Genomic DNA, 24,936 nt, shown 5'->3' on the forward strand with positions numbered 1-24,936 from the left:
ATTTTTTGATCTTTTCGAAGTTTTAATATTTGAATTTTTGAGTTATTTTTTATATTGCACGTTCAAGCAATTACTTATTCATTAAATTATAACATAAATTGAAGTTATACAAGAGTAAATCATGCAATGGTGTAGTTGTTTTTTTTTTTTTTTTTGAGAATCCAATGGTGTAGTTTCTTAATTAACTTAAGATTTTATAAAATTATTTTAGTCTACTTCACAAATAGGTAGGTTCCTATGCATAGCACGGGTTAGAGACTAGTTAAATATGTTGTTAACGAGAGTGATCTTACGACGTAGGTTAATGTGCATTTAATGATGTTTCATAATTTTTTCAAAAAAAAAAAAAAACTCAAACTATGCATAAATATGAAGAAAAAACTAGTTAAATATGTTGTTAACGAGAGTGATCTTATCTTATGACATAGGTTAATGTGCATTTAATGATGTTTTCATTATTTTTCAAAAAAAAAAAAAAAAACTCAAACTATGCATAAATATGAAGAAAAAACTGTATACAACCGCAATAAATATATGTATGCAAATCAATAAGTATTTTTACTTTCAAAAAATGCGCATTGTCACTCATAATTGATCAATGTTATATTTTTCTTCTTTCTTTTTCTCTCACTCTCCCCCACTTTGTCCTCCTCTCTTCTTCTTTTATTTTATTTTATTTTATTTATGAATAAAATAATATTCTTTTCATTACTTAAAAAAAAAACATACGCGTATTAAACATATAATTATGTTTTTTTTCTTCATATTTTAAAATATGTTGTTTGAAACACGATAACAAACATATTTTTTGCATTATGAGCACTTTAAACGTGTGTTTTCACATAATTTTGAACAATACTACTTGAACATAACTACCAAACAGGACCTTACTCTAACCTGTTCATTCACGGATTATATAAGTTGTATATAGTTTAAATGCACTAATCTCATATTTCATTTTATTCTTTGACAAGAGAAGAACACAAATCATTACATTTGAAACTAAAACCGTTGGCTTTGCCATAGCCCATAGGTTCTTCTACATTGTCTCCGCCCACAGGCCATAGCTGCTTGTATTTAATTGAACACAAATCATTACTTTTGAAACCAAAACCTTTGGCTTTGCCATGGCTGCTTGTAATTAATTGGCTGCATCCGTGGGCGTAGTTGAGCTTGATTGGGACGGGTGCAATGCTGGTGTAATTACCCCATCTCCATTCACAAAATATTTTTACCACTTTTACTTTTTAACATTTTTTATTTTTTTTTTATTCAACCGTTGAGATTGGAAGTTACTTTTTTCAATTCTCAATCTCAATGCTTTTGCACTTGATCGATCTCAATCCTCGAGCATATCTTTCTTTCTTTCCTTTCTCTTCTTTCTTTTTTTTTTTTTTTTTTTTTTTTGAGTCCCAACAGTTGAGCACTTATTAGTTATTACATGACATGAACCCCATTGTATTACTATAATACCGTCCCCTTTTCATCGTGGAAACTTCTAATATAATCTTTAGGATGTGTTTGTTTGGAGGTGAAATAGGGTGGATGGAAAACTTTGGAAAACTTTAGGATGGTAAGGAAAACTTTTTTGGTGGATGTTTGGTTGGAGGGAGGGGAGGGAAAAAAATTGGTGGGGCTAGGTGTTTTCTCTCTAGGCCCACCAAAATGTTTTCTCTCTAAAATAGAGAGAAAACTGAGTGGGAGGAATTTGATAGACTGCACATGGGCTTGTCCAATCTGTTGCTTTTTTTTTTTTTTTGGGTCTGATCTGGGTTGTACATTGTCTCGCACATTTTTTTTTTTTTTTTTGATTTCCTAGGCAAGCTTCGTTGCTCTTCTTTTTTCTTTTTTCTCTTTTGCTTTCTTTTGTGATTTTTTGTTTTTGTTTTTTCTTTAGACATGATTTTTTTTTTCTAGATATGATTTTTTTTCCTAATAAATTGGAGTGATTGCTTTTTTTGTCACTTTTTTTTTTTTTTTTTTTGTTTTAATAGGGCATTATTTGTTAACAAGGTTATATGAGTAAATTTATACAAACACATTTTTTTTTTATCTCTTCGCTTTTCCACTTCCAGCCAAACAAAAATGAGAAAAATTAAAATCTTTTCTATCCCTTCACTTTTCCACTCTCCCACCATTTTCTATTCTCTCACTTTTTCACTCCTCCAATTAAACAAACCCTTAGCTAAACAGATAAAGTAAAATATAACAATTTTATGCAATTCTTTTTTGAATTAGGTTTGGTTTATATACAATAATATATATATATATATATTTTTTTTTTTTCATTGATTATACTATTGTTTACCTTGCTTGTGTACATCATCTAATGGAGACCTTTTGTGGTATAATATTAAGCCCATGGGAACTTCCCCCCACTTGATCATCATTTCCTAATTAAATATTCAAAACTAATTTGAGTGTTTAGTTAAAAGATAATCCACCAAATTCCACATTCCAACCATGTCTTGATTGGAAATTTTTAACCACAAAGACCTATCAAAGAAATTATCAACAATTTTTGAGGTTATACTTGTGCGGTCATATCAGATGAGAATGAGAATCAATCAGTCGTTTGGTACACCCCATAAATCATTACTAACAAATGATCTCAGAGTCTTTAAGTCTCTTACTTCTTAGACACTCTGCCCCCACAAATAGCATTGTCCGCACTTATCTGTAAAAGCATCGCACATGGTTCTTGTGCATCCAACGGTTCTATAAAAAATACGTACGGCCAAATCAAATAAAAAAATAATAATAATAATACGTACGGTCCAAAAACTTGCAAACGTGGCACGCTTAAACTTGGCCCTCTCCACACTTCACCGACCGTTTCATACAATTACAGTGCTCCACCTTACCACACACAAAAGGTTTTTCTAACACTTTTGCCTACATATTCGGTCACCTTTGTTTCTTTCTTCCACACTGCCACTTTCAAAAGTTCAAAACCTTCACAACCTTATAGCTTTTTGTTTTTACACTTACACACAGAGACTCAGAGAGTATTAAGTCACCGGTGATGGAGTACTTAGCATCTTCTCAGGAGGGACACGATAAGGAGAGCAACAACGAGCGGCTGGATATGATTCAGAACATGGATCCAACGGCGGGCACGAGCCTGTTGTCCCTTCCCATGGAGGCTTTTTTGAAAGCAGCGATCTCTCTTAAAGACCAGGTGAGTAATGACAGTCACGCGCTCGTTATTACGAACTCGGCTGATAAAAGTGTTCGAGTAAATTGAGGTTTTGGTGCTTCTAAACCATTTTTTTAGGTGGTGCAAATGACGTGGATAGGACAACATGGTATGGATTCGGGTATGGGTACGAGTATGGACCCGACGGTGTATACGGGTCTGCTTGGGACAGCTTTTACCTGCTTCCGCTCCTACGAGGCCACCGGTAGCCAGCAGGACTTACTGTTGACCGCCGAGATTGTTGACACGTGTGCCGTCGTCGCACGTGCCTCCACTAGGTAATTTATGTATATTTATTTTTTACTTTGTGGATCATATTTCTATGCCGTCAGTTTAGGAAAGTGTCAATCATTTTCGGTATTTATTATGGCAAGTGTGTGTAAACTTCATGGAAACCGACATGTATGTCAGGGAAATTTCTTAGATACTCATATTAGCGTATGGAAAATTGTGTTATACTATAAATTTAATTAATGAATTTTACCATGAATGTAAGTAAGAGTATAGAACATCATTCTCTGTATTGGAGTGTATCTAAGAATTAGTCACATAGATGGATTCTGCTATGAATTTAATGGATGGACTCCCCCATGAACATAAGAAGAGAGATCATCATTTTCTGTGCTTTGAGTATATCTAAGAATTAGTCATATACTAGGCTCGGTTAATGTTGTCCAAGTTTTTTTTCTACACAAAAATTAATATATAGATGTGTGTGTCTTGATTTAGGTTGGATATATATGTGCAGGAACATCAATAACTCTAATTCAAAACAGGGTTTTATGTTCATTGTGGAGGATCCCAAATTTCAATTTTTGAGGTTAAAAAAAAAAAAAAAATTATTCACAAAAAAAATAAAAGAAACATCTTAGACAAATTCAGGTGCTTTTCAATTCATTCTAATATTAGCAAAAATGTCTGTCTGCATGCTTGAGATATTTCAATTTAACTAGACTAGAACGGTAAAGTTTAATGAGAAATTTTAACCATTTTTTTTTTCAATTATCATCATCAAAAAATGTGTCTAGTATTACTATTCTTTTACAAACATAAAAGTTAAAATCTAAAAAGATATTTTCTTTTGGATTTTATGAACGAATGTCCGGATGGGATAATTTAAAGGATGGGATAATTTAAAATCAATGAGACAAAATTACTTTCGTTTCATGCATGAGATGCCATATTCCATTTAATGTGCGTTCTAAAAAGAATTATTCTGTCAATAGGCATATGACAATTGATACTTAAGCTAAGTGTACAAAGAATATTATACTTCCACAGTTCTACTACCAATAAAACAAAATTAACTCGTGCAAGTGGCTCAAATGGTAGGCTATAGGCACTCGCTTTCAAGTGTGAGAGTTTGAACTTGATCAACAGTTTTGGAACATTTCCAAAATATCATGTTTGATGCTGCGATCTCCCTACAGAGGAATGCTAATATTTGAAGGGTTTAGTTAGCGGATGCTTTTAGGATATTTGTTAATGAATTATTTGAGAAAAAATTTAATGGAAAATATATAAATTATTTAAAAAATCAGTTGTATTTTTTTCTTTTTCTATAAAAACTTTTTAAAAATATTTTTTAAATGAATGTCCTAAAGCATCGGTTAACAAAATTCATATTTGAAAGGCAAAAGAGATTTTAGTCGACAGTAAAGATATTTACTTTTTGTCGATTGTCTTTATAATTGGGCATTATATGATATTTGCTATTTGTTGATTGTCTTTATAATTGAGCTTTATATTATAATTGGGCATTATATGATGATCTTGTCTTTTGGTCTTTATAATTGAGCATTATATGACGATCTTGTCTTTTGGTAAAGGGCAAGGATTTGCTGTTGTAGCAAGTCCTGCATATTGTGTGAACATGAGAGAGAGAGAGAGAGAGAGAGAGAGAGGTGAGTGTTAAGAGAGAGGAGTGAGAAACACTAACCGGACAAGTATCATTTTAACATATTGCCACATTCACCTTTATGCAGGATTTACTCCAGCCAAAGTTACAGCAAATCCTTGCCCTAAAAAATGGATGCGCGTAATATTAAAAGATAATAAGTCTGATACAACGTAGCTTAGCTTTGTCAAAAGCTAATAGATTTTCCACCTGGGGTGGTGGTCATTGAATGATGGTTGATTGAATGATAAAAAGGATGGTTAGAACTGGTTCCACTTATTTGCATTGCAGAACAAGATTTTTCTTTGTGTGGGGTAAATATATATTTTTTGTTGTTGATATCAATGGACAGGCACGTGACATTTTTGTGTGGAAGAGGTGGAGTTTATGCTCTTGGTGCTGTGGTTGCTAACTACCGAGGGGACCATCAAAGACGTGACCTGTTTTTACGTCTCTTTCTTGAGGTACCAACAAATCTTCAACTTTCTTCTCTAACAAACAAAGTCATTGATGTATTGAAAATCTTTTCTCCCCATCACATGTGATTTCATTTCTTGGTTTACCAAGAATTACATATCTTGGAAAATATCTGTTTGGGGCCATTAATGATTCATTGTCACGTATTTTCTATACTGCCAAACATAGCGTGAACTACCATAATTATCAGGACAAAAACACACATTTTCATATCTTGTTTTAATAGTAGAAAAAGGTTCAACATGTCTTGGAAATTAAATTTTCGTTTGGACCCATATAGGTTGTCACGAATCCTTGTCCTATTACATTCTCTTCTTCCACGTATAGCTAAGTACCTCCAAATATATCTTGGTTTATCGGTTGCATATCTCTTAGTATATTTACTTGCCCAAAAAATAAAGGTTTTCTAGTAGAAAAAAGTGAATAAAAATCTTTTGTTTCATTTTTAATATTCCACTGCTGTATGTCATATATCATTTATCCAATTGTTGTGTTTTACTTTATGTGTCACCCATCACAATTTTTCATGTATTATTTATTTATTTTTTTTTCATTTTAAACTTTTGTTATTTTACAAGGAAAGAAAACAAAATGTGTGGCAAATTGTGCTTAAAGGAACAAAAAATAAAATACAAAAATTGGAGTAGATAATTTCTATTCCTAGATACACACTATCACAATATATTCTAACATAAGAGATTTATTCATACCATTATTGATGATTTGAAATTAACTTATGAAATTGATAGCACCTTTACTTTCAAGTGGAATTTATTCCTTGGTTCTCTAAATGTGGACCTGCAACTTATCTTTTATTGTTTATGGAGGTAATTAGTATTCCAATCCCTTTAGGTGTGGACAAAACCAAAGCCAATGTGGAGAATATCTTACAGTGAACCCATTCAAAAAAGACTTTTGAATAGTAAAAGATAGCCACAGTGCACTGTTCAGCTATTGTTAAGCATGACAAATCTAGGGTCTCACTCATGAAAATGGTGTCATTTAGCCTACGGGCCATTCAGGCAATATTGGAAATTCATGTTATGCTTAGTAGATACATACTTGCCACTTGAACCAACAGAATACCATGGCAGGGAACCTACATGTCCCAAAATTTAGGCTCAGATTGCAGGTATTGTGAGATATCTTTAGCTGTAGGATGGGAAACTGAATTATTTGTAATAACGCTTTGATTGCTAGAAATCTAGTCTAGGCACATGATGTTTATACTTTAGTAATGCTATACAAATGGAAATCTTTTACAGACTCCTGGATTAGTGAGGATCACAAAAAATGCTTGTTATAACTACGGAGATTTTATCACAAAGACACACCACAAAACAAAAACTATGGAGATTTTGATGCTAGTTTGTTGAAATTTGGGGTTTGTGGAAGTACATTTTCACAACCAAAGAGGAAAAGAAAAAAAAACATGGACACAAGACTACGATATGTTTAATGTGGTTAGGCTAAAACTCTTATAAATAATACTAATAACCTTCCCGAACACAAACTAACCCAAATTTCAATACACACATAACAAACTCTCAACACTAATTTACAAACTTAACACTCTTATGGTCCCAAAAATCCAATATATCGAGTGGTGTTCTTTTACTAAAAATAAAAATAAAAACCCAATTCTCAACTCTCTTACACGTGTATTATTCACCTCAAAATAACTATCAAACCATTTTTCAAAGAATTTCATTCATGTTCTGTTAAAAGTCTTCTCCACTCCCTGTATAGGAGGACTTCTTAGGCCAAAACTGCTATACTCTTTATAATGTGCTACAAGTTTACTTGTTCATTGGTGCACAAGGATTGCGATATTAAGAGTGATAAGTTCTTTGAGCAAATCTTTATTTTGACTTAAATTTCATCAAGCAAATCTTCTTCTTCTTCCATTTCTTTTCTTGGCAATAACTCCACCTTAATCAAAGTAAGCTTTCATTCTCGAACAAAATGATAATTTGTTCCATAATCAAATAAAACTTATACACACATCTATCTCAAACCAATTTCATACCTACAACAAACATCACCTTTAAACTAAGATCAACCTTGGACTTTCTGTAACATTAGAGGTCTGATACTAGTTTGTTGTGACAATAAAAGTTTTGGTGCCAATTTGTTGGAATTTGGGACTTGCCAAAATGCATTTATACAAATTAGAAATAAAAACATTCCCACAAAACAAGTCAACTCTAACAAACAAGAATCATAACGGGGACTTACCATTTCAGACTAGGTGATACTTCTTACAAAACCCAAAGTGCCATGAGTCTATATCTTTATATACATGTACAAGTAGAAATTTTTATGTAGATTTATATCAAAGGATATTTCATTAATTGTAAGATATTTGCTTAATTGTTATGAGGCAGTTAATGTCATGTCCACGAAAAGCAACAAGCATGTCTAAAAATTGTCTGCTTAATCATGTACAGGTAGCACAAGAGAGAGCTCTCCCTATTGGACCTGAAGAGGGTGGTTTTGGAATGTCATATGATCTTCTTTATGGGCGAGCCGGATTTTTATGGGCTGCTTTGTTCCTAAACAATCATCTTGGAGAGGAAACAGTACCTAGTAATCTTCTCATGCCTGTTGTTGATGCTGTGTTAGCTGGGGGCAGGGCAGGGGCATCCGATAATACAGCCTGCCCATTGATGTACAGATGGCATGGAACGAGGTACTGGGGTGCAGCCAATGGCCTAGCCGGAATCTTGCAAGTGCTACTTCACTTCCCTCTCTCCAATGAAGATGCTGAGGATGTTAAAGGGACTTTGAGGTACATGATGAGTAAGAGGTTCCCTCATAGTGGAAATTACCCTTCAAGTGAAGGAAACCCAAGGGACAAGTTGGTGCAATGGTCTCATGGTGCAACCGGCATGGCCCTTACCTTGTGCAAGGCATCCAAGGTTAGTAAAGCTCAGAACAATTGCATTGTGTAATCAGTGGATAGTAACACTTCAAGAAATATTTGACATAGATGCAAATGTATGGAGACCTAAACAGTATTACCATTATAATTATTTTTCTAATGATGCAAATGTTCTGGTTATTTTAGTTATCCCAAAAACTGAAGTTATTAGGAAATGTTGAATTTTATCATTTAAGTATAATTCTAAAACTCCTCCTCACATGTGGGTTTAATACGTTACTTTAATTCTATGATAAATTATGAAGTATCTGAAAATTATGTGCAATTAAAAAAATTGTGAATTTAATTACTTAACTATTACTCTAACAATTTTTTTTGTCTTTTAATCAGGTGTTTGGAGGAGATAGAGAATTTCGTGATGCTGCAATAGAGGCAGGAGAAGTGGTATGGAAAAATGGGTTGGTGAAGAAGGTGGGACTTGCAGATGGTGTGGCTGGGAATGCCTACGCGTTCCTGTCCCTCTATCGTCTCACGGGAGAGAGTATATATGAGGAGAGAGCAAAGGCATTTGCAAGCTTCTTGTATCATAATGCAATGAACCTTGTGACAGACGGGCATGCTAGTGGGGCTGCCCATGCCTCCTCTCTTTTCCAAGGACTCGCTGGAACTGCTTGCCTCTGGTTTGATTTGCTTGCTCCTGAAAAATCTAGGTTCCCAGGATATGAACTGTAGGTGAAAATGAGGAGAGTCAAAACCAAATTCTCCTTATGAGTTTCGAAGTAAGACCCTAACACACATTTATAAATGCGTAAGATTTGCAAAATGCTCTAATGTGATGATGAGAAATTGTTCCATATATACGAGGTATAACGATAAGTCTTCTTCCCTCTTATATAAATGTGAGTCTTATGTATGAGATTTATAGATGGAACACATCTTTATGTGAGAGAAATTTCAATGTGAGTACAAGGTTAATTAGGATGTCCATGAATTGGATGATCTTGCAATGTATATTATTGAGTTAGGCCTTAATTTATAATCTTGTATATTATCTCAACTTGTGAGAAAGAGTGCTTATATTAAGGATTAAATTACTATTTTGTTTCCTAACTTTTGTTCTACGTGTCAATTAAGTCATTAACATTTTAAATATGTCAATTTAGGTCATAACATTTTGATGTTATGTCAAAATAGTTCTTGTCATAAAAGAATGGATAGAAAATACAGATGTGGTTAGTGGTCAAACTAAATTTTTTTTTTAAATGTCTTTTTTTTTTAACGTTAGTTTGGGTTTTGTGTGAAAGAATATTTTTGAGGGAAAAAAAAAAACTCTAAACTCCATCTAAACTCACATACTTACACATAAGATGCACAATTGGGATTCAAAATCCCTAAATTCATACCCAAAGAGAGAAAATGGTGAAATGACCTTGAAACCCACAATGGTGATGCCAAAGCGTCGATGAGGCTAGTGGCAGATCAAGGCCTGGGCAACTTAGGCCGAGGCTTAAGGCCCCAAATTTTTTAATGATCCCACCCTCTATAAAAAGGTCACTTGTCATTATAAAAATGCCTAAAATTGTTGAGTGATGTTAAAAATATTACAATTTTGGTAACTACTTGAAAAATTAAACATTTATTTACTAGATTGTTGAAATCTACAAATTACATTAATTACCATATCAATTTATGTGTTTTATGTAATAAGCAGTAAAATTTGTAATAATTTTAGCATTTTCATGATTCTAAGTTGTTTATTTTTTTTTATTTTTTTATTTTTAAGTTGAGTACTATTTTAGTATTTTTATCACATTCAAAAAGGTCTCTAAAATATTATACCAACAAAAATTCAATCCATTGAAAGTCAATATTCTATACAATAGATTGTCAGGTTGCCAACATTACCTATTTAATCTTTCACATGTCCACACACCAAACAATCTATATTTCTTTCTTAATGCCAAAATCAAAATCTATTAGCATGCATCACATTATCTATAAGATATAGTAAACCTCCTTTCTAAAAGAATAATAAATTTTTAATAAATTTTTATTCTTGAATCATAATATTTGATTCTCTATATAAAATTAACTTTAGTTTGATCAGTATTAATTTATCAAATTAACTTTTTTTTTTTTTTTAACTTTAGCTTTGTTAATACTAAATAAATTTATTTAATTGGGATCTAAATACAATGACTCCACTTAAACTTATCACCTTAAACCCCCAACTATATAATCGAGCCGGCTCCATTGTTCGATCACAGCTTCTTGTATCAACGCAAATATGATCACAAAGCCAGCTGACCATGTGAGTGGAGATGGGTTTGGCCTTAGGTTTGAAGTTTGGGTTTGGCCTATGAAGCTCATTCCTTCACAAAAATTAGTAAGTCATTTGTCATCTATAGGCAACTCACACTAAGGCTGGTGCTACTTGCAAGCCACTTTGAACTCCCTACAATTTATCTTGCTGCTCAGTTTTTCTACAATAACCTGAATAGCAGCTCATCTCCTAACGCAGGGCACCAAACAATAAGTCGAGTTAGTCTTACTTCTGCTATGGAGGACACCACACATCTATGTCACGATACCGATAAAGAATAAACAACAAAAAGTCTTGTTTCAGTCTTCTTGTTGACAATGAAACAATTGGAGTAAATTGTGCGAGTGTAAAAGGGAGAAAGATCTAAAAGACCTCAAAGTGATCTTTTTTGAACTTGGAACTCAAATGCTATAATGTGAGTACTACTTGAAATTACAGTGTCAATCATTGTGAGTCTAATCTCTATCTTTGGCAGCTAACCTGGAGGCTGATTCAGTTATTATTGAGATTGATTTCAAGATTTGTTAGGATGCTCTGATTGATCCTAGTCAGCCCCCTCCTTAGAGAATTAGGCCCATCCTCTATGACATGCAAAGTATGTTGTGTGTCTCGTCTAATCTCTATATTTTGTGGATTCCTTGGTGGGTTAATTTGGCTGTCCACACTTTAGTTAAATGGTCTCTTAATTGTAAAGTTTTTTGCTCTTTTGATTTGGGTAATTGTCCCCTGTTTTGTTTCTATTATCAGGGGTGATGCTAGTTGTTCATTGTAAAAAAAAAAATCATTACAAATTTGTAACAGCATGTTTTTCCTATATGAATAGTGAGAATATCAAAAACTTCATTTTCTAGGATTTATATTTAAAAACAATTCATTTAGAATATGAGTATATGACATTCTTGTTCAACTTTAGTTGCTTTAACAACAATTTTAAAAATAATAATCAAAACACACAAGTAAATTTAATAATTCACGCAATAAAAAACTAAAAAAAATAAAAATAATTATTCAATTAAGTTAGTGAGAATAATTAAATATTTTTTATTTCATTCAAATAATATATTTTTATACTAAAATATATCGATCATATTAAAATTCACATTTTCTCTTTTAATTTTTAGTGACATATAGATATGTAATATAACTAATTTCAAAATATAATATTACCTAATAAGTACCTATACATGAAATAGAAAGATAATTTTTTTACAAAATATTTTCATATAAACTTGTAAGTACTCGATAATCTCGTGGCACATTGTCTACTATTATAATTGGGCTTGCTCTCTTGTGTAACAATCATTTGTTAGTTTCTTTATGGGATATTAATATATTATTACTGAGCCTCTAGCTTAATTGATATTCAGTTTTCCTTGATTTGAAAACAATAAAGTTTGATTCTCACAAAAAATTAAAAGATAACAAAACAATAACGTTTTCGCCGACGCAAGTGAGGATTGATCCCCCTCCAAAAATAAGGTAAGGATTGATTGCCCATTAGCTTATTACACCTCAAAACTTGATTTTGACCCTTTGGATTTAGTTATAACTTATATGTGCGATTTGATGGCCTTGTTTGTATTGTAGCATTAATGTTAGGCCAGATGCTTCACATTGTTTGAGCTTTGAACTATAGTGCTTGTTGTGCCATCCTAATGGATTTACTATAAATAAAAAATAAAATAAAATAGCACTATAGTTCAAAGCACAAACAATGTAAAACACCTGGCCTAACATTAATGCTACAATCCAAATAAGGCCATCAAGTCGCATATATGACTAAATCCAAAGGGTCAAAATCAAATTTTGAGGTTTAATAACTAATAACCATTCAATCGATTCAATACTTAATATTTTTTTATTCCAGTGGCAACGTAAGGCATGAAGAAGCAAATTGATAAGGTGCCCAAGTCAAGGCAAATTGAATACTATAAAAGTAGATCATAAGCTACTTGCAAGAAAAGATCGTCAAATTAAATTCAAAAAGTCTTAGGGTTGGGATGACATATATTAATTGGTACACGATAAAAATGATATTACTAAGGAAATATGCAAAAGTGATTTACCAATGATAACTTTTCACCCTTATAACTCGTAAAAATAATATGACTCTTACCTCCTTATGGTTACTATAATTATTTTTTAAGATAAAGAAGTGGTGTTCTAACTTTTGGTTAGACTATTCTACTCCCGGCTAATGAGACACAATGAAAAATCTTATAGACAAGTAGTACAGTGTATTAAACTTAAAACATTCAAGTATATGTCATGCTCTATTGTAATGAACTCATCATCTTGATACTCCGTTCTTTGTGTTTATTGTTATTATTATTTGAAATTTTACAATCATATAACCAATATTTTTTTCAAGATATCTTCAACCTGTGACATTCGCTTCTAATTTTAGCTCTTTATTATCAAATCAAGATAGCAATTAATTTTGAGAGAATTTAAATTTATAGTGTCTACTCTTAATGATAATTCTTTTATCTTCGAATAAGAGACACCCCTGTGAAGACACCCCTCCACCAATCACAAATCGTCACATGGACGAGTTATGGCATTTATTATATCTATATGACATAAAATTTATTTTTTATCATCAAATCAAGACAGCAATTAATTTTTGTCCAGATACTATCGATTCTCATATTTTATCTCTTATTCAACACATTATGAAGATTTGTACATTTATTACCGACCTTATGCAGAGAAAGACATCTGTTGCCTTGTTGGTCGTCCTGGTCCACAACGCGTGATAACCACATCATCTATTATTACGCACGCTTCGGAGAATGAATGAAAATGCAGTCCCCCCTGTCCCAATAATAAGTGCGGCCCACTATGGAACTGCCAACCAAAGCTCTGTGATCTCCCTTCTCCACCGTCCACGTCACTTTTTATCTTCCTCGTAATTCGCAAACCCACGTTAACTTCTCGAGTAGTGCCAGGGACACTACTTTAACTTTTCTATTGTTCACATAATAAAAAATGTTTTTGACCACTTCTTAAGTCAATAATAGTTCCCCATCATCACTGAGAGTATATATGAAAATAAATACTCGCCCTAGCTCTAACCTCTATAATAAGCAATTAAATAACCAAAAAAAAAATTCTTGATTTTCATCATATATATAAATACATGTATATAAAGCAATTAAAAACGAAACAAAATTTTACTTCTTGATTTTCAATGAAATTTTTGAATGGACTTATCAACGATTCTCATAAACATGAGACATATTCCCTTTTTTAAAAAAACTTTTTCTAGATTTCTTTTAAAGAAATGTTATATTTACGACAAATCTTACATGACAGATTATTATGAGTTGTTATTAGTTGGATAAAAAAGTAATTTCAGTGGTAAGTTCAAATTAAAACTAATAACAATTAACCACCTATAATTTGTTATGAAATGCTATGAAAATGTTGTGGGCGTAATTCCTCTCTTTCTTATATATATATATATATATATTTAAATATTTAGTATCAAATATGTGGTATTTAAAGAAAAGGTTTAAATATATTTTTCTTTCTTTTAAGATTGGTCAATTTTAAATTAGTCTTGAATTTTCATAATATATAGTTTTCACTCTCCACCATTAACTCACCAAAAACGTTATATTAACTAAAAATTGGCATTATTATAATAATCGATGAAATAAATTATAAATTTTGAAAGTCGAGTCATTGATTTAAAAGTAACCATAGACTAAGAGAGTTTAAAGTATATTTTAGCTTAAAAGTGTTCAATGACTACTTATTTGGAATAAGTTTTGAAAGTTAAGTGATCGATTTAAAAATACTTGTCTTACATCTTGTTGAAAAATGAAGAAAAATTAAATGGGAAAAAAGCTTCTTCCAATATATTTGATGTTTTATTAAATATTTTTTAAATAATCAAAATATACATAAATATTAAAACAAAAGTATAAATCTATGTAAACAATCTATCTCACAATTTTTCCTAACCTATTTAAGTGATAAAAAAAAAAAAGCGATATAATAACCGCTTAACATCAATAACAATTTTTATTTTATTTTGGTATATAAAGAATTAAAGATAATTTTATTAAAACAAAAAAATAGAAATGAAATGGGACTAGGGAAGGGGAAGATACCCGTCAATATCAACCAGGACCAAGCAAGGATAGAATTGATGAGTTGAGTAACTCGAGTCAAGTCATACAAAAAGAAGACCAATAAGAAGAAATTTACATTAAAAAAAAAAAAAAAAAAAAACCTAAAGGATGGAATGTTTGAAATTAGCGCTCGAATGGCCTAGTTTGAGCAAGAGAAGAGGTTATTTATGGCATCGACACACCAATAGTAACTTATTAGCTCACCGAAGAAAACAAAAACAAAACGAAAACGAAAACGAAAACGAAAACGAAAAAAAAAAGAAAAAAGACTTTTCTCCTAAATAAATGGTAAAAAGTATATTCTAAAATATATTATATATGTGCCATTAGCCCTTTATCTACATTTTTTTCTTTTTTTTGGGAGGATGAGGAAATTACATAAAACACTTATAATTTTTCCAAAAAATATGGAACTCTTGAAATTTTGAATATAACACTTAAATTTTTTGTGATATTGTTTTATGTATAAACCATTAAATATTTATAATGAAAACTGTAGGGTTAGGATTTGTGACCCAAGCCTAAAAACAATAAATTTGTAGAGTGTGAATGATAGAGTTAGGTTAACTATGGACCTTACAATGGTTGATCACAACATACAAGTATAAACCAGCATCAAAGTACACGTAAAGATCAAATAAGCTGATGTCCGAAGAGATTTATGATAAATTGAGTACGGGTTACAATTCTTAGGGTTACAGTTAGACCTCTTTTTTTTTTTTTTTTCTTCCTTTTTTCCTCCCCCCCTTCTTTAGGAGCCCTTCTTCTTTATATAGCATCCTCCTCCATCATCCCCATCGCCCACTTGTTCTTTATCTAAGTTCCTACTTGAGTGGATGTCATGTCATGTATCTTCCTCAGCTTTTTGTGAGTGGCGGTAGATGAGGTTACCCTGTTCAGGGGTCTTCTCCACATAAATGCGGCCAGAAAAGTTGCTGCAGTGCATTTAATACGGTGGTAGCAGCTTTTCCTTTAGATATTTCTTCATTCTTATCGTTTTCAGATATACTCAGAACTTATCTTGATCATTAGGGTTGCTAGGAAGATCATTCGGACCTTCTACACGTTTGATTAATCAATACTATTCGTATCCGAGGAGTAGGACCTCTTCAGACTGATGGTGACCTCTTCGGATTGTACCCCTCATTCGTTTCCGGGTATCCCTCTTCCAGATGGACTTTGTCTCTATCGGTTCCTTCTCTTCGGACACACAGTAGTCCTCAAATGAGGCCCTAGGCTCACTACGTTAAATTGAGCTTTTCCCCCCACAAAAACGAATAGTGAGTTGGTCATCTGATAAAATGCGTCCGTATTATTTTCAAAAATATCTCAGCAGAGTTTTTTTTTTTTTTTTGAGAATCATAGTAGAGTTTATATCACACTCAAAAATCACAAGGGGTTAGACGGTAATACAATAATTATGAATTGCAATCAAAATCTCAGTGAAATCCTCAATTAAATGAGCAATGTTACATAGAAAAATATTTAACAACATTTTTTACACTTACTGATGTGACAAGCTTGTATTGATTCTCATTTGAGCCTACCACTAACGTCACTTTTAAAACTATATCTATCTTTAATAGTGTAGGGTCCGGGTTTGAGCACTTCTACTATTGAGAGAGTGGACTCAAGCCCAGTTAGCTCAGTACAATGAATTTGTAAAGAGCGGGTTCAAGAACTAGACCCTAGCAAGCGGACAACGCCCAATGTGGCATTCACCTCCATTGAAGGCTGGCAGACCAAGATTACCTTCCAAGGTGTGCCCTCGGAACCGGTCCAAGGAGCTTGACAGTGGTCTCCCTCTCTCCCAAAGGATTGTCCAGGGAAAAAAAAGGAACCCCCTAGCTGATCTGTTTCTTCCCCTTATATACCCATTTTTTCACAATCTCTTTCTTCCACTTGTTGATCATCCATGCCCCTCCCTTTTGACCGCCCGTCCCATCAACCGCTTTACCAGCACTCATGTGAGTTGCGGCAACCAAGGCTGCCCTGTCCAGAGGTCACATCTCCATTAATGCGGTTAGGGGGTTAGGTGAGCGCATTTAGTGTGGAGGTGACAGCTTATCCTGGACTTGCTCCTTCGCTTAGTGTTGGTCTCGGTTGGCCGAGGGTAGGGTCATCCTCGGCAGGGTTCCTAGCAACTCAGACTTTCACCCTTCATCCTCGAATGTTCCTTTTTCCTCGGCATGGTCCTTGGGCCGAATGTAAAGTGGGCCGAGGTTGCCAAGTTCTCAGGCTCCACAAATAGTATTTTCTTTTGTTGAAAGGAAATTAGATTTATAAAACTAAGACATACAAAGTCTAGGGTAAATAATACACTAAGCATTAGCTAATAATTGGTACAAAATGCAAGAAGGGATAAGATTATTAAAAAAAAAAAAAAAAACAAATTGCTACTAAGATTTCTTTGGCCAAAAGATTCGGACAATGATTCCTTTAATAATAAGTCATATTAACATGTATCAAAATTTGATGTGTGTATATATACACTTTCTCTAATGATATTTAGTGTTTGAGGTGGAAATTAGAAAGATTTTGTATATTCATCCTTTAAAAAAAAAAAAAAAAAATTCTATACTGCTATTTAAAAGGGTTCTCATATTTGGATTCCTCAATTTTGATGCCTAAAATATCCTTATCATACTTACTTACAAGTTTTCAACTAACAATAATAAATATGTAAATTAAAATAGTAGGGCTAAACATGTAAAATTACTAATTTAAAAAGTCCTAAATTTTTGATAGATTTGAAAAAACATTACCTACAAAATGAGAACGCTCCCACTAATGACTAATCCACTTATTCTAACACGTGTTTCTAATATTTTATTTAAAAATAAAAATAAAAACACCTCATGTTCAGCATAATAAAAAAAAAAAAAAAAACCAACTAAATAGATAGATATACAATTTTTACTTCTATAAAACTCGTACAATTTTAACTCCTATAGATAGATATACACGTTTGAAATAAGCATGTGTTTTCTATATAAGCTCAAAGTACCCTCTTTTTGTGTGTGTTTTAATACTTATCCCATCTTATGTAGATAAGAAAACAAAACCTTATTCATCATTCTCAAAAAAATAACCACTTATTCTTATCCAAATAAACTTTGGAGCCATTATCAAAATCAAACTTATCAACTAAAGCAACCGTTACAGTAAGTAAAAACAAAACCCAAAATTTTAAACCCCACCAATCCATGGACGCTTCGTCTGCTTCCTCTGTTTCATACCATTATTACCATAGACATATATGGACTCCACGTTCTCCTCCCAAACCGCAACTGAATATAAATACCCGGTTATGAGTTGTTTGTCCTTCTCTCCTTTTTATCATAGTGAGGAACTTGCAAGGTAAAGTTCATTATTTTGCCTTTTGGACATTCATGAGTATTCAGGTTTACTTATTCACAATTTTGTTGGATTGCATAAAGGCCAAATTTAGTGAATTCGGATGAGACACTATTTCGGATGAGACACTATTAATTAACGGGATGACTTCCAAGAAGATTTGAGGTGGTTATTAGGGGTATTCGCGGTGCAGTGCGGTGCAGTTTTAGGCTATTTTTAGCACCGCACTTTGCAGTGCGATTTACCTAAAACCATAACTGCACCGCATCTTGTTTTTGCGGTCATATGTGCGGTGCAGTGCGGTGTGGCGCAGTTTAGAGTTTAGCCAAAACTATAACCGCACCACACCTCATTTTTGCTGTCACATGTGTGATACTATGTATAAGATGCGGTTTAAAGTCAGTATATTTTTAAAATTTTAGGCTTTTCCTACTCAACCCAAAACTAATTTTCTCTTTTTTTGGGCCAAGTTTTAAATTATTGAGTTAGTTTTTCTTTATTTTGAGTTAGCTTTTCTAGTCAACACTTACTAGGGTTATTAAACTTCTTCTTTTAAAAAAAAAAAAACTAGCGGTTATTAAACTACTAATAATATATTTAATATTAAAAATAAATAAATATTGCGATTTGGTGAACTCCCCTAGATTGGTTATCATTTATATAATTAAAAATTAACTATGTAAAACAAAGACCCTACTTATGTCTGTATCTATCTATCAATATGTCTAATATTTATATTATACTTAACAAACAACTTCTACATAATATGTTCCTTATTAATTGTTAAATTAATAAAAAAATTTAATGTTATGTATGAGAAGAGATTCTTTTGGCAGCTAAGTTATGAAATGTAATAGAATATTGCAACTCTTTGATTAACGAATTTGTATTGAATAAAAACTATAATAAATGTAAATTATTAATTTTTACAAAAAAAATAGAAGAACATTTAAAAAAAAAAAAAACAGCGGTTATTAAACTACTAATAATATATTTAATATTAAAAATAAATAAATATTGCGATTTGGTGAACTCCCCTAGATTGGTTATCATTTATATAATTAAAAATTAACTATGTAAAACAAAGACCCTACTTATGTCTGTATCTATCTATCAATATGTCTAATATTTATATTATACTTAACAAACAACTTCTACATAATATGTTCCTTATTAATTGTTAAATTAATAAAAAAATTTAATGTTATGTATGAGAAGAGATTCTTTTGGCAGCTAAGTTATGAAATGTAATAGAATATTGCAACTCTTTGATTAACGAATTTGTATTGAATAAAAACTATAATAAATGTAAATTATTAATTTTTACAAAAAAAATAGAAGAACTTCTGAACATGCATGATACTACCAAACGCGCTAAAGTGTTAGTTTAAATTATTGATAATAAGATAAATACATAAACTACTAAAAAAAAATACATAATTACCAAAGGAGTCGTTGTGGACACGTTGCTCTCTTTTCTAGCGATTGACAAGTGGTAATGCCAAACGCTGAAGTGTACGAATCAACCATGTTCGGTCACAACTCAAAACTTCGTTGAGTTCTGCTTGAAATTATGACCTCTAAGATTATGCCACTTGTAATCTCTGCTTCTTCTTGTGTGTCTCTCTCGGTGCTGAAGATTTTATTACTATTTGAAAGTCCACTGGGGGGGCTCACTAGCTCCAGCCCGAGCCATTTTTGCATTGGTAGCCTTGAAAACCATAGGAATGCTCGAAGCAAACCAATAGAAGGATAGAGAGAGACACACACAGAGATTGTTCTATACTTCTATATATAGGTATTTTGAGAAGCAAAGAGCAAAAAATGGAGCGCTATGAGATACTGAAAGATATTGGGTCAGGGAACTTTGGGGTGGCAAAGTTGGTAAGGGATAAATGGAGTGGTGAGCTCTACGCTGTCAAGTATATTGAAAGAGGCCCAAAGGTGCTCTATATGTAGCTTCATTTCTTACTTCTCTTTGATTTTTTGCCTTAAAGAACTAACCTTTTATGGACAACTTTTCTATGATACTACCTTGGTTGTGTTTATTTATTCACTTTTCCATCTGGGTTGTGTGTGTTTTTCTTTTTCACTTTTTTTCTAGTGGGTTTTGGTTTTACGGGTTAATTGGCATTTCTTATATTTTTGGTCATGGACAGATTGATGAACATGTGCAGAGGGAGATAGTGAATCACAGGTCCTTGAAGCATCCTAATATAATAAGATTTAAGGAGGTATAGTGCTGTTTTACCAAGCTTTATAATTGCCATTTGCGATTATGCCTTATAGTTAATGAAAAGAGGTCTCCTAGCCCCTAGGATGTTTTTAATTACTCTTCCCAACTCGAAAGAACTTCAAAATATCAGACTTCTTTGTGCTCTCAATAGAATATGCTATGCCATTCCACTTGTTTTAAGAACTCTTCCTTTTTTCTTTTTCTTTTTTTCAATGTTTATGCTCTTCAATTTTTATTCAATTGTATTTGAAATGGAATAACATCCTCTCTATTAAATTTTGGTTTTCTGTTTTAAAATAAGAGAGTCCTTGGTATTCATTTATGTGCCTTGCAAATGAGAAGTTTCTTGAATTTTTGTACCCAGTTTGAAAGTGCAGTTTCTTCTCTTCATGAGGGATGCCTTCATAGAATTTTTTTTCTTTTAATTTTCATAGGTTGAATTATTTGAATGAATCGGATTCCAGTTTTCCAATTATCAATTTGGACAGGACTTTGATATTGCGCTTGCTTATAAGTAAAGTCAAAAATCAAAATGTTCTAATCCAACAGGATTAGGACAAGAGAAGAGAGTTTGGAATCCAAGTTGCTATTACGTAGTAAAGTTTTTCATTTTTATTTCTTCTATCATATTGGCAATGGAACAGAACTATAGACTACAGAGTGTACAGTCTTTTTTCTTTTGTTTGGAGGATCTACACAGTACAGAGTCAAATAGTATTTTTTATGCCTTTTTTGATAAATAAAGTCAAATAATTCTTGTAATTGAACTAGTCAAAAGAGTAATATAATCTTTTTTTAAGTAATATAATTACAAGGTTTGGAGATAGGCTTGGGGTACAAGTAAATTATTAAAAATCGAGGTTACAAATGCTTGGAGATATGGTTGTGAAGCCATGCGTGTAAAATGGTACACCTTTGAATATAGCGTGTGGAATTCACACATGTTTATAATGAAATATAATATATTTTAGAGTTCAAGATAAGTACTAAGTAGCATGAGATTAGATTTTATAAATAAAATATTACCACATAAAAAAATAAAAAAATAAAAAATCAAACTGAAGAATATGGACCATGCATGACATACAAACACAATCTAAAATAAATAAATCCTAAAAGGCATGCTTTATAATAGCAGAACTTTGTTTGTTTATTACCATCGATTTACAATCCATGAGGGAGAAAAAAAATCCTAGAAAGAAAGAAGACGGGCATATAAAATAATACTTATCAAAGTGGTTGAGTATGCGAGGAAATTCCAAATGCATTAGTCTTGTTCACAAAAAGAAATTATCAAATTAATATTAGATCTTTCTGTATTTGATTAAATGACAGAATTCCAAAACCTCTGTTTTTTTTAGGACATTCCTCTGCTTATTTCTGGCTCTTGCTTTTGTTGCTAATATGTATTCTACAAAGGGATTTAGCATATTGAGAACAAAGGGCCATTTTTGTTGTAGGTGTGTCTAACACCAACTCATCTAGCCATAGTCATGGAATATGCTGCTGGAGGAGAACTATTTGAAAGGATATGCAATGCCGGTAGATTCACCGAGGATGAGGTAAATTAAAATAGATAAGAGTCATCTGTTGTTATAAAATGTATACTAAATATGGTAATAAATCCTGTGTTAATTGATAACGCTAGGTAGGTATGGTACATATTTAACATATTAAAAAAAGTGTGTATAGTTAAATTCTCCTATGTATATAATGTTAATATTCTTAAAGGGCATTCCATTCATCCTTTTTTTTAGATAGTTTCAACTTATAACGCTTGTGTCTTCGGTATTAATTATTATGGTATGCGTTTATGTGTAAAAGCAAATAAAACAGATGACTGGCATGCTTTTGACCTCTTGGGCTAGAAAAGGCCTATTATTGCAAACATATCGATTGCAGATTTTATTTTAATCAATTTGACAACAAATGATGTTTCTGATGGCTAACAAATTAATTGGGTTTTTCTCAATAGGAAAATAATTTTTTAATTTTGGCTTTGTGCATGGTATCTATAAAATTTGTTCTTCTTAATTTAATTTTCTTTTATGTTTGTATCAGGCCAGATATTTCTTTCAACAGCTTATTTCGGGAGTTAGTTACTGCCATTCCATGGTATCATTCTAAATTATAAATTGGATAATGTCTATAATATTTTAAATCTAGACCTTCAACATTGCACCTCTTGCTGAATTGAAGATAAATCTTATTTTGATTTCTTTTAATTTTTCCAGCAAATTTGCCATAGGGATCTGAAGCTGGAAAACACACTTCTAGATGGAAGCTCAGCCCCACGTCTCAAAATATGTGACTTTGGCTATTCCAAGGCAGTGAACTTAGCCATTGTTCATTGTTCATTGTTCATTGTTCAATAATTAGTACAGCTAATTAAATTAAAATACTAATGATTTTACCTCATTTTACAGTCATCTGTGTTACATTCCCAGCCCAAATCTACAGTAGGCACACCAGCTTATATTGCACCAGAGGTCTTGTCAAAAAAAGAATATGACGGAAAAGTAAATTTTATTCCTTTTTTCTTCTAGAATTTTTTGTCATTATCACTTTATTACCAACTTTCATCACTTAATATGTGTGGCCATATTTTACTCCTTGAAAATTATGTAGATTGCAGATGTTTGGTCTTGTGGGGTTACCTTATATGTGATGCTGGTTGGGGCTTATCCCTTTGAAGATCCAGAAGATCCAAAAAATTTTAGAAAATCACTTCAGGTTAGCTATGATACCAATTTCATTTGACCACTTTTCAATGTGATGCTTTTTATTGTGGTTAAGTAAAATATGCTAATTGTTTATGGCAGAGGATTCTTAGTGTCCACTATTCAATTCCAGACTATGTTCGAATTTCGTTGGAATGTAAACGTCTTTTATCTCGAATTTTTGTAGCTAACCCCGAAAAGGTATTAGAACTTACACATTTTGGGTCAAAAATAAATTTTTGGTCCTTCTTAATTTTTCCGATTTTTATTCATTTGAGTTGCATTTTATTTAGAGAATTACCATCCCAGAAATTAAGAAGCATCCTTGGCTCTTAAAGAACTTGCCAGTAGAGTTCATGGATGAAAATGAAGGTAGTTGGCAAGATGATAAAGAAAATGATTCATCCCAAAGCATTGAAGAATTACTGTCCATAGTTCAAGAGGCTAGAAAACCAGCTCAGGGGCCCAAATTTGGTGGTAGTTTTGTTGGGGGCAGCTTGGAATTGGATCTTGATGATCTAGAAGCAGATTGTGACATGGATGATATCGAGACAAGTGGGGATTTTGTCTGTGCATTGTGAGTGTTACTTTGTATGTGTAGCTTTGCCGGCCAAGTTCTCAGAAAAGCATTTGTGATAAGGTCCTATTTAAATGTTCAAAGGGAATCAAGTAGGTGATGTTGATTGCCCTTTTATGGACGTTTGCTGTCTTGGTTTCTGTGTGAAAAGCATCAGGGCATTCATGTTATATCTAAGTTGTGTTTAGCAGAACATGTGTATTTGACTCTTTTCTTTTTACGAGAGTTCTAGTTTATGTGTGATGAATTGTAATTTGATGAAAAAAAAAAAGTGTAGGGAAAAATCCTTTATTTGAATGGACAATGATAAAATAGTAAATATATAGTATCCAGGTATACTTTGATGGTTAAATAAGATCTAAAGTTCAATTATCGCCTACACCAAAACCAAAAATTGATTAGTATTTTAGGCTGATGATAAATAGCGTAATCATAAAAAGATGTCGCTATAGATTGAAACTCTATACAAAAAATAACATAGATTCCACAATTATAAAATTGTGTCGACGAATAATATTAAATCAATTTATTAAGTGGATAACATATTATCATACTGTCATGATTAAACTATGGAGTTAGTTATAAATCACATAAATTCTTCCACTGCGCTATCATAGTCAAGACCATACCCCCTTTAACATCTTAATCAACACACCCTTTTTACTAATATTATTTTTAATTTTCCCCTACCTCTTTCTGTACTTTTTGGCTTGAGTTGAATCAAATCACTCTTCTTCATTGATTGCTCTCATTGACACATAACCAAACAATTTCAAACAACTCTTCCTCATCTTTTCATCATCAACATAATCTAAAGTATAATTTATAAAGGAGATAGCACCAAGATATCACAATGTCATTGTATCAGCATGATCCAAATAGCATAAGACCACGGAAATCCATAAAATATGGATATTATAAGTCATATAATATATATATATATATATTTTAATGTTATCAAGGTAGGTATACTTTTGATTAACAATGTTACGTGCTCTCATAAAATAATCAAAGTCTAAAACGTCAGCCGCCAGCTCAGAGAATGTTGATTGGCTGTGTAAGATTAAATTTGCACCGACGACACAGAAATGGATCGAAAAAAACATGTCACGTACACTCATGTG

General features: G+C 32.3%; 2 protein-coding genes across 2 annotated transcripts; both read left to right on the forward strand.

The window, feature by feature from the left end:
• The first annotated feature begins 2,875 nt into the window (after positions 1-2,875).
• LOC112039501 (lanC-like protein GCL1) lies at positions 2,876-9,567 on the forward strand. The gene is made up of 5 exons (XM_024072376.2): positions 2,876-3,181; positions 3,278-3,477; positions 5,449-5,560; positions 8,024-8,494; positions 8,848-9,567. The coding sequence occupies exons 1-5, from the start codon at positions 3,026-3,028 to the stop codon at positions 9,187-9,189; spliced, it is 1,281 nt and encodes a 426-aa protein (XP_023928144.1). The 5' UTR covers positions 2,876-3,025; the 3' UTR covers positions 9,190-9,567.
• A 10,302-nt stretch (positions 9,568-19,869) lies between these two features.
• LOC112039491 (serine/threonine-protein kinase SAPK2) lies at positions 19,870-24,049 on the forward strand. Its single transcript, XM_024072366.2, has 9 exons — positions 19,870-20,223; positions 20,439-20,513; positions 21,976-22,077; positions 22,577-22,630; positions 22,750-22,842; positions 22,942-23,034; positions 23,144-23,248; positions 23,338-23,436; positions 23,529-24,049. Exons 1-9 carry the CDS (start codon positions 20,104-20,106, stop codon positions 23,814-23,816), a joined length of 1,029 nt encoding a protein of 342 aa, XP_023928134.1. The 5' UTR covers positions 19,870-20,103; the 3' UTR covers positions 23,817-24,049.
• Positions 24,050-24,936: the final 887 nt, after the last annotated feature.

This window comes from Quercus suber, unplaced genomic scaffold (assembly GCF_002906115.3).
Source record: "Quercus suber isolate HL8 unplaced genomic scaffold, Cork oak 2.0 scaffold_9, whole genome shotgun sequence".
NCBI lineage: Eukaryota > Viridiplantae > Streptophyta > Magnoliopsida > Fagales > Fagaceae > Quercus > Quercus suber.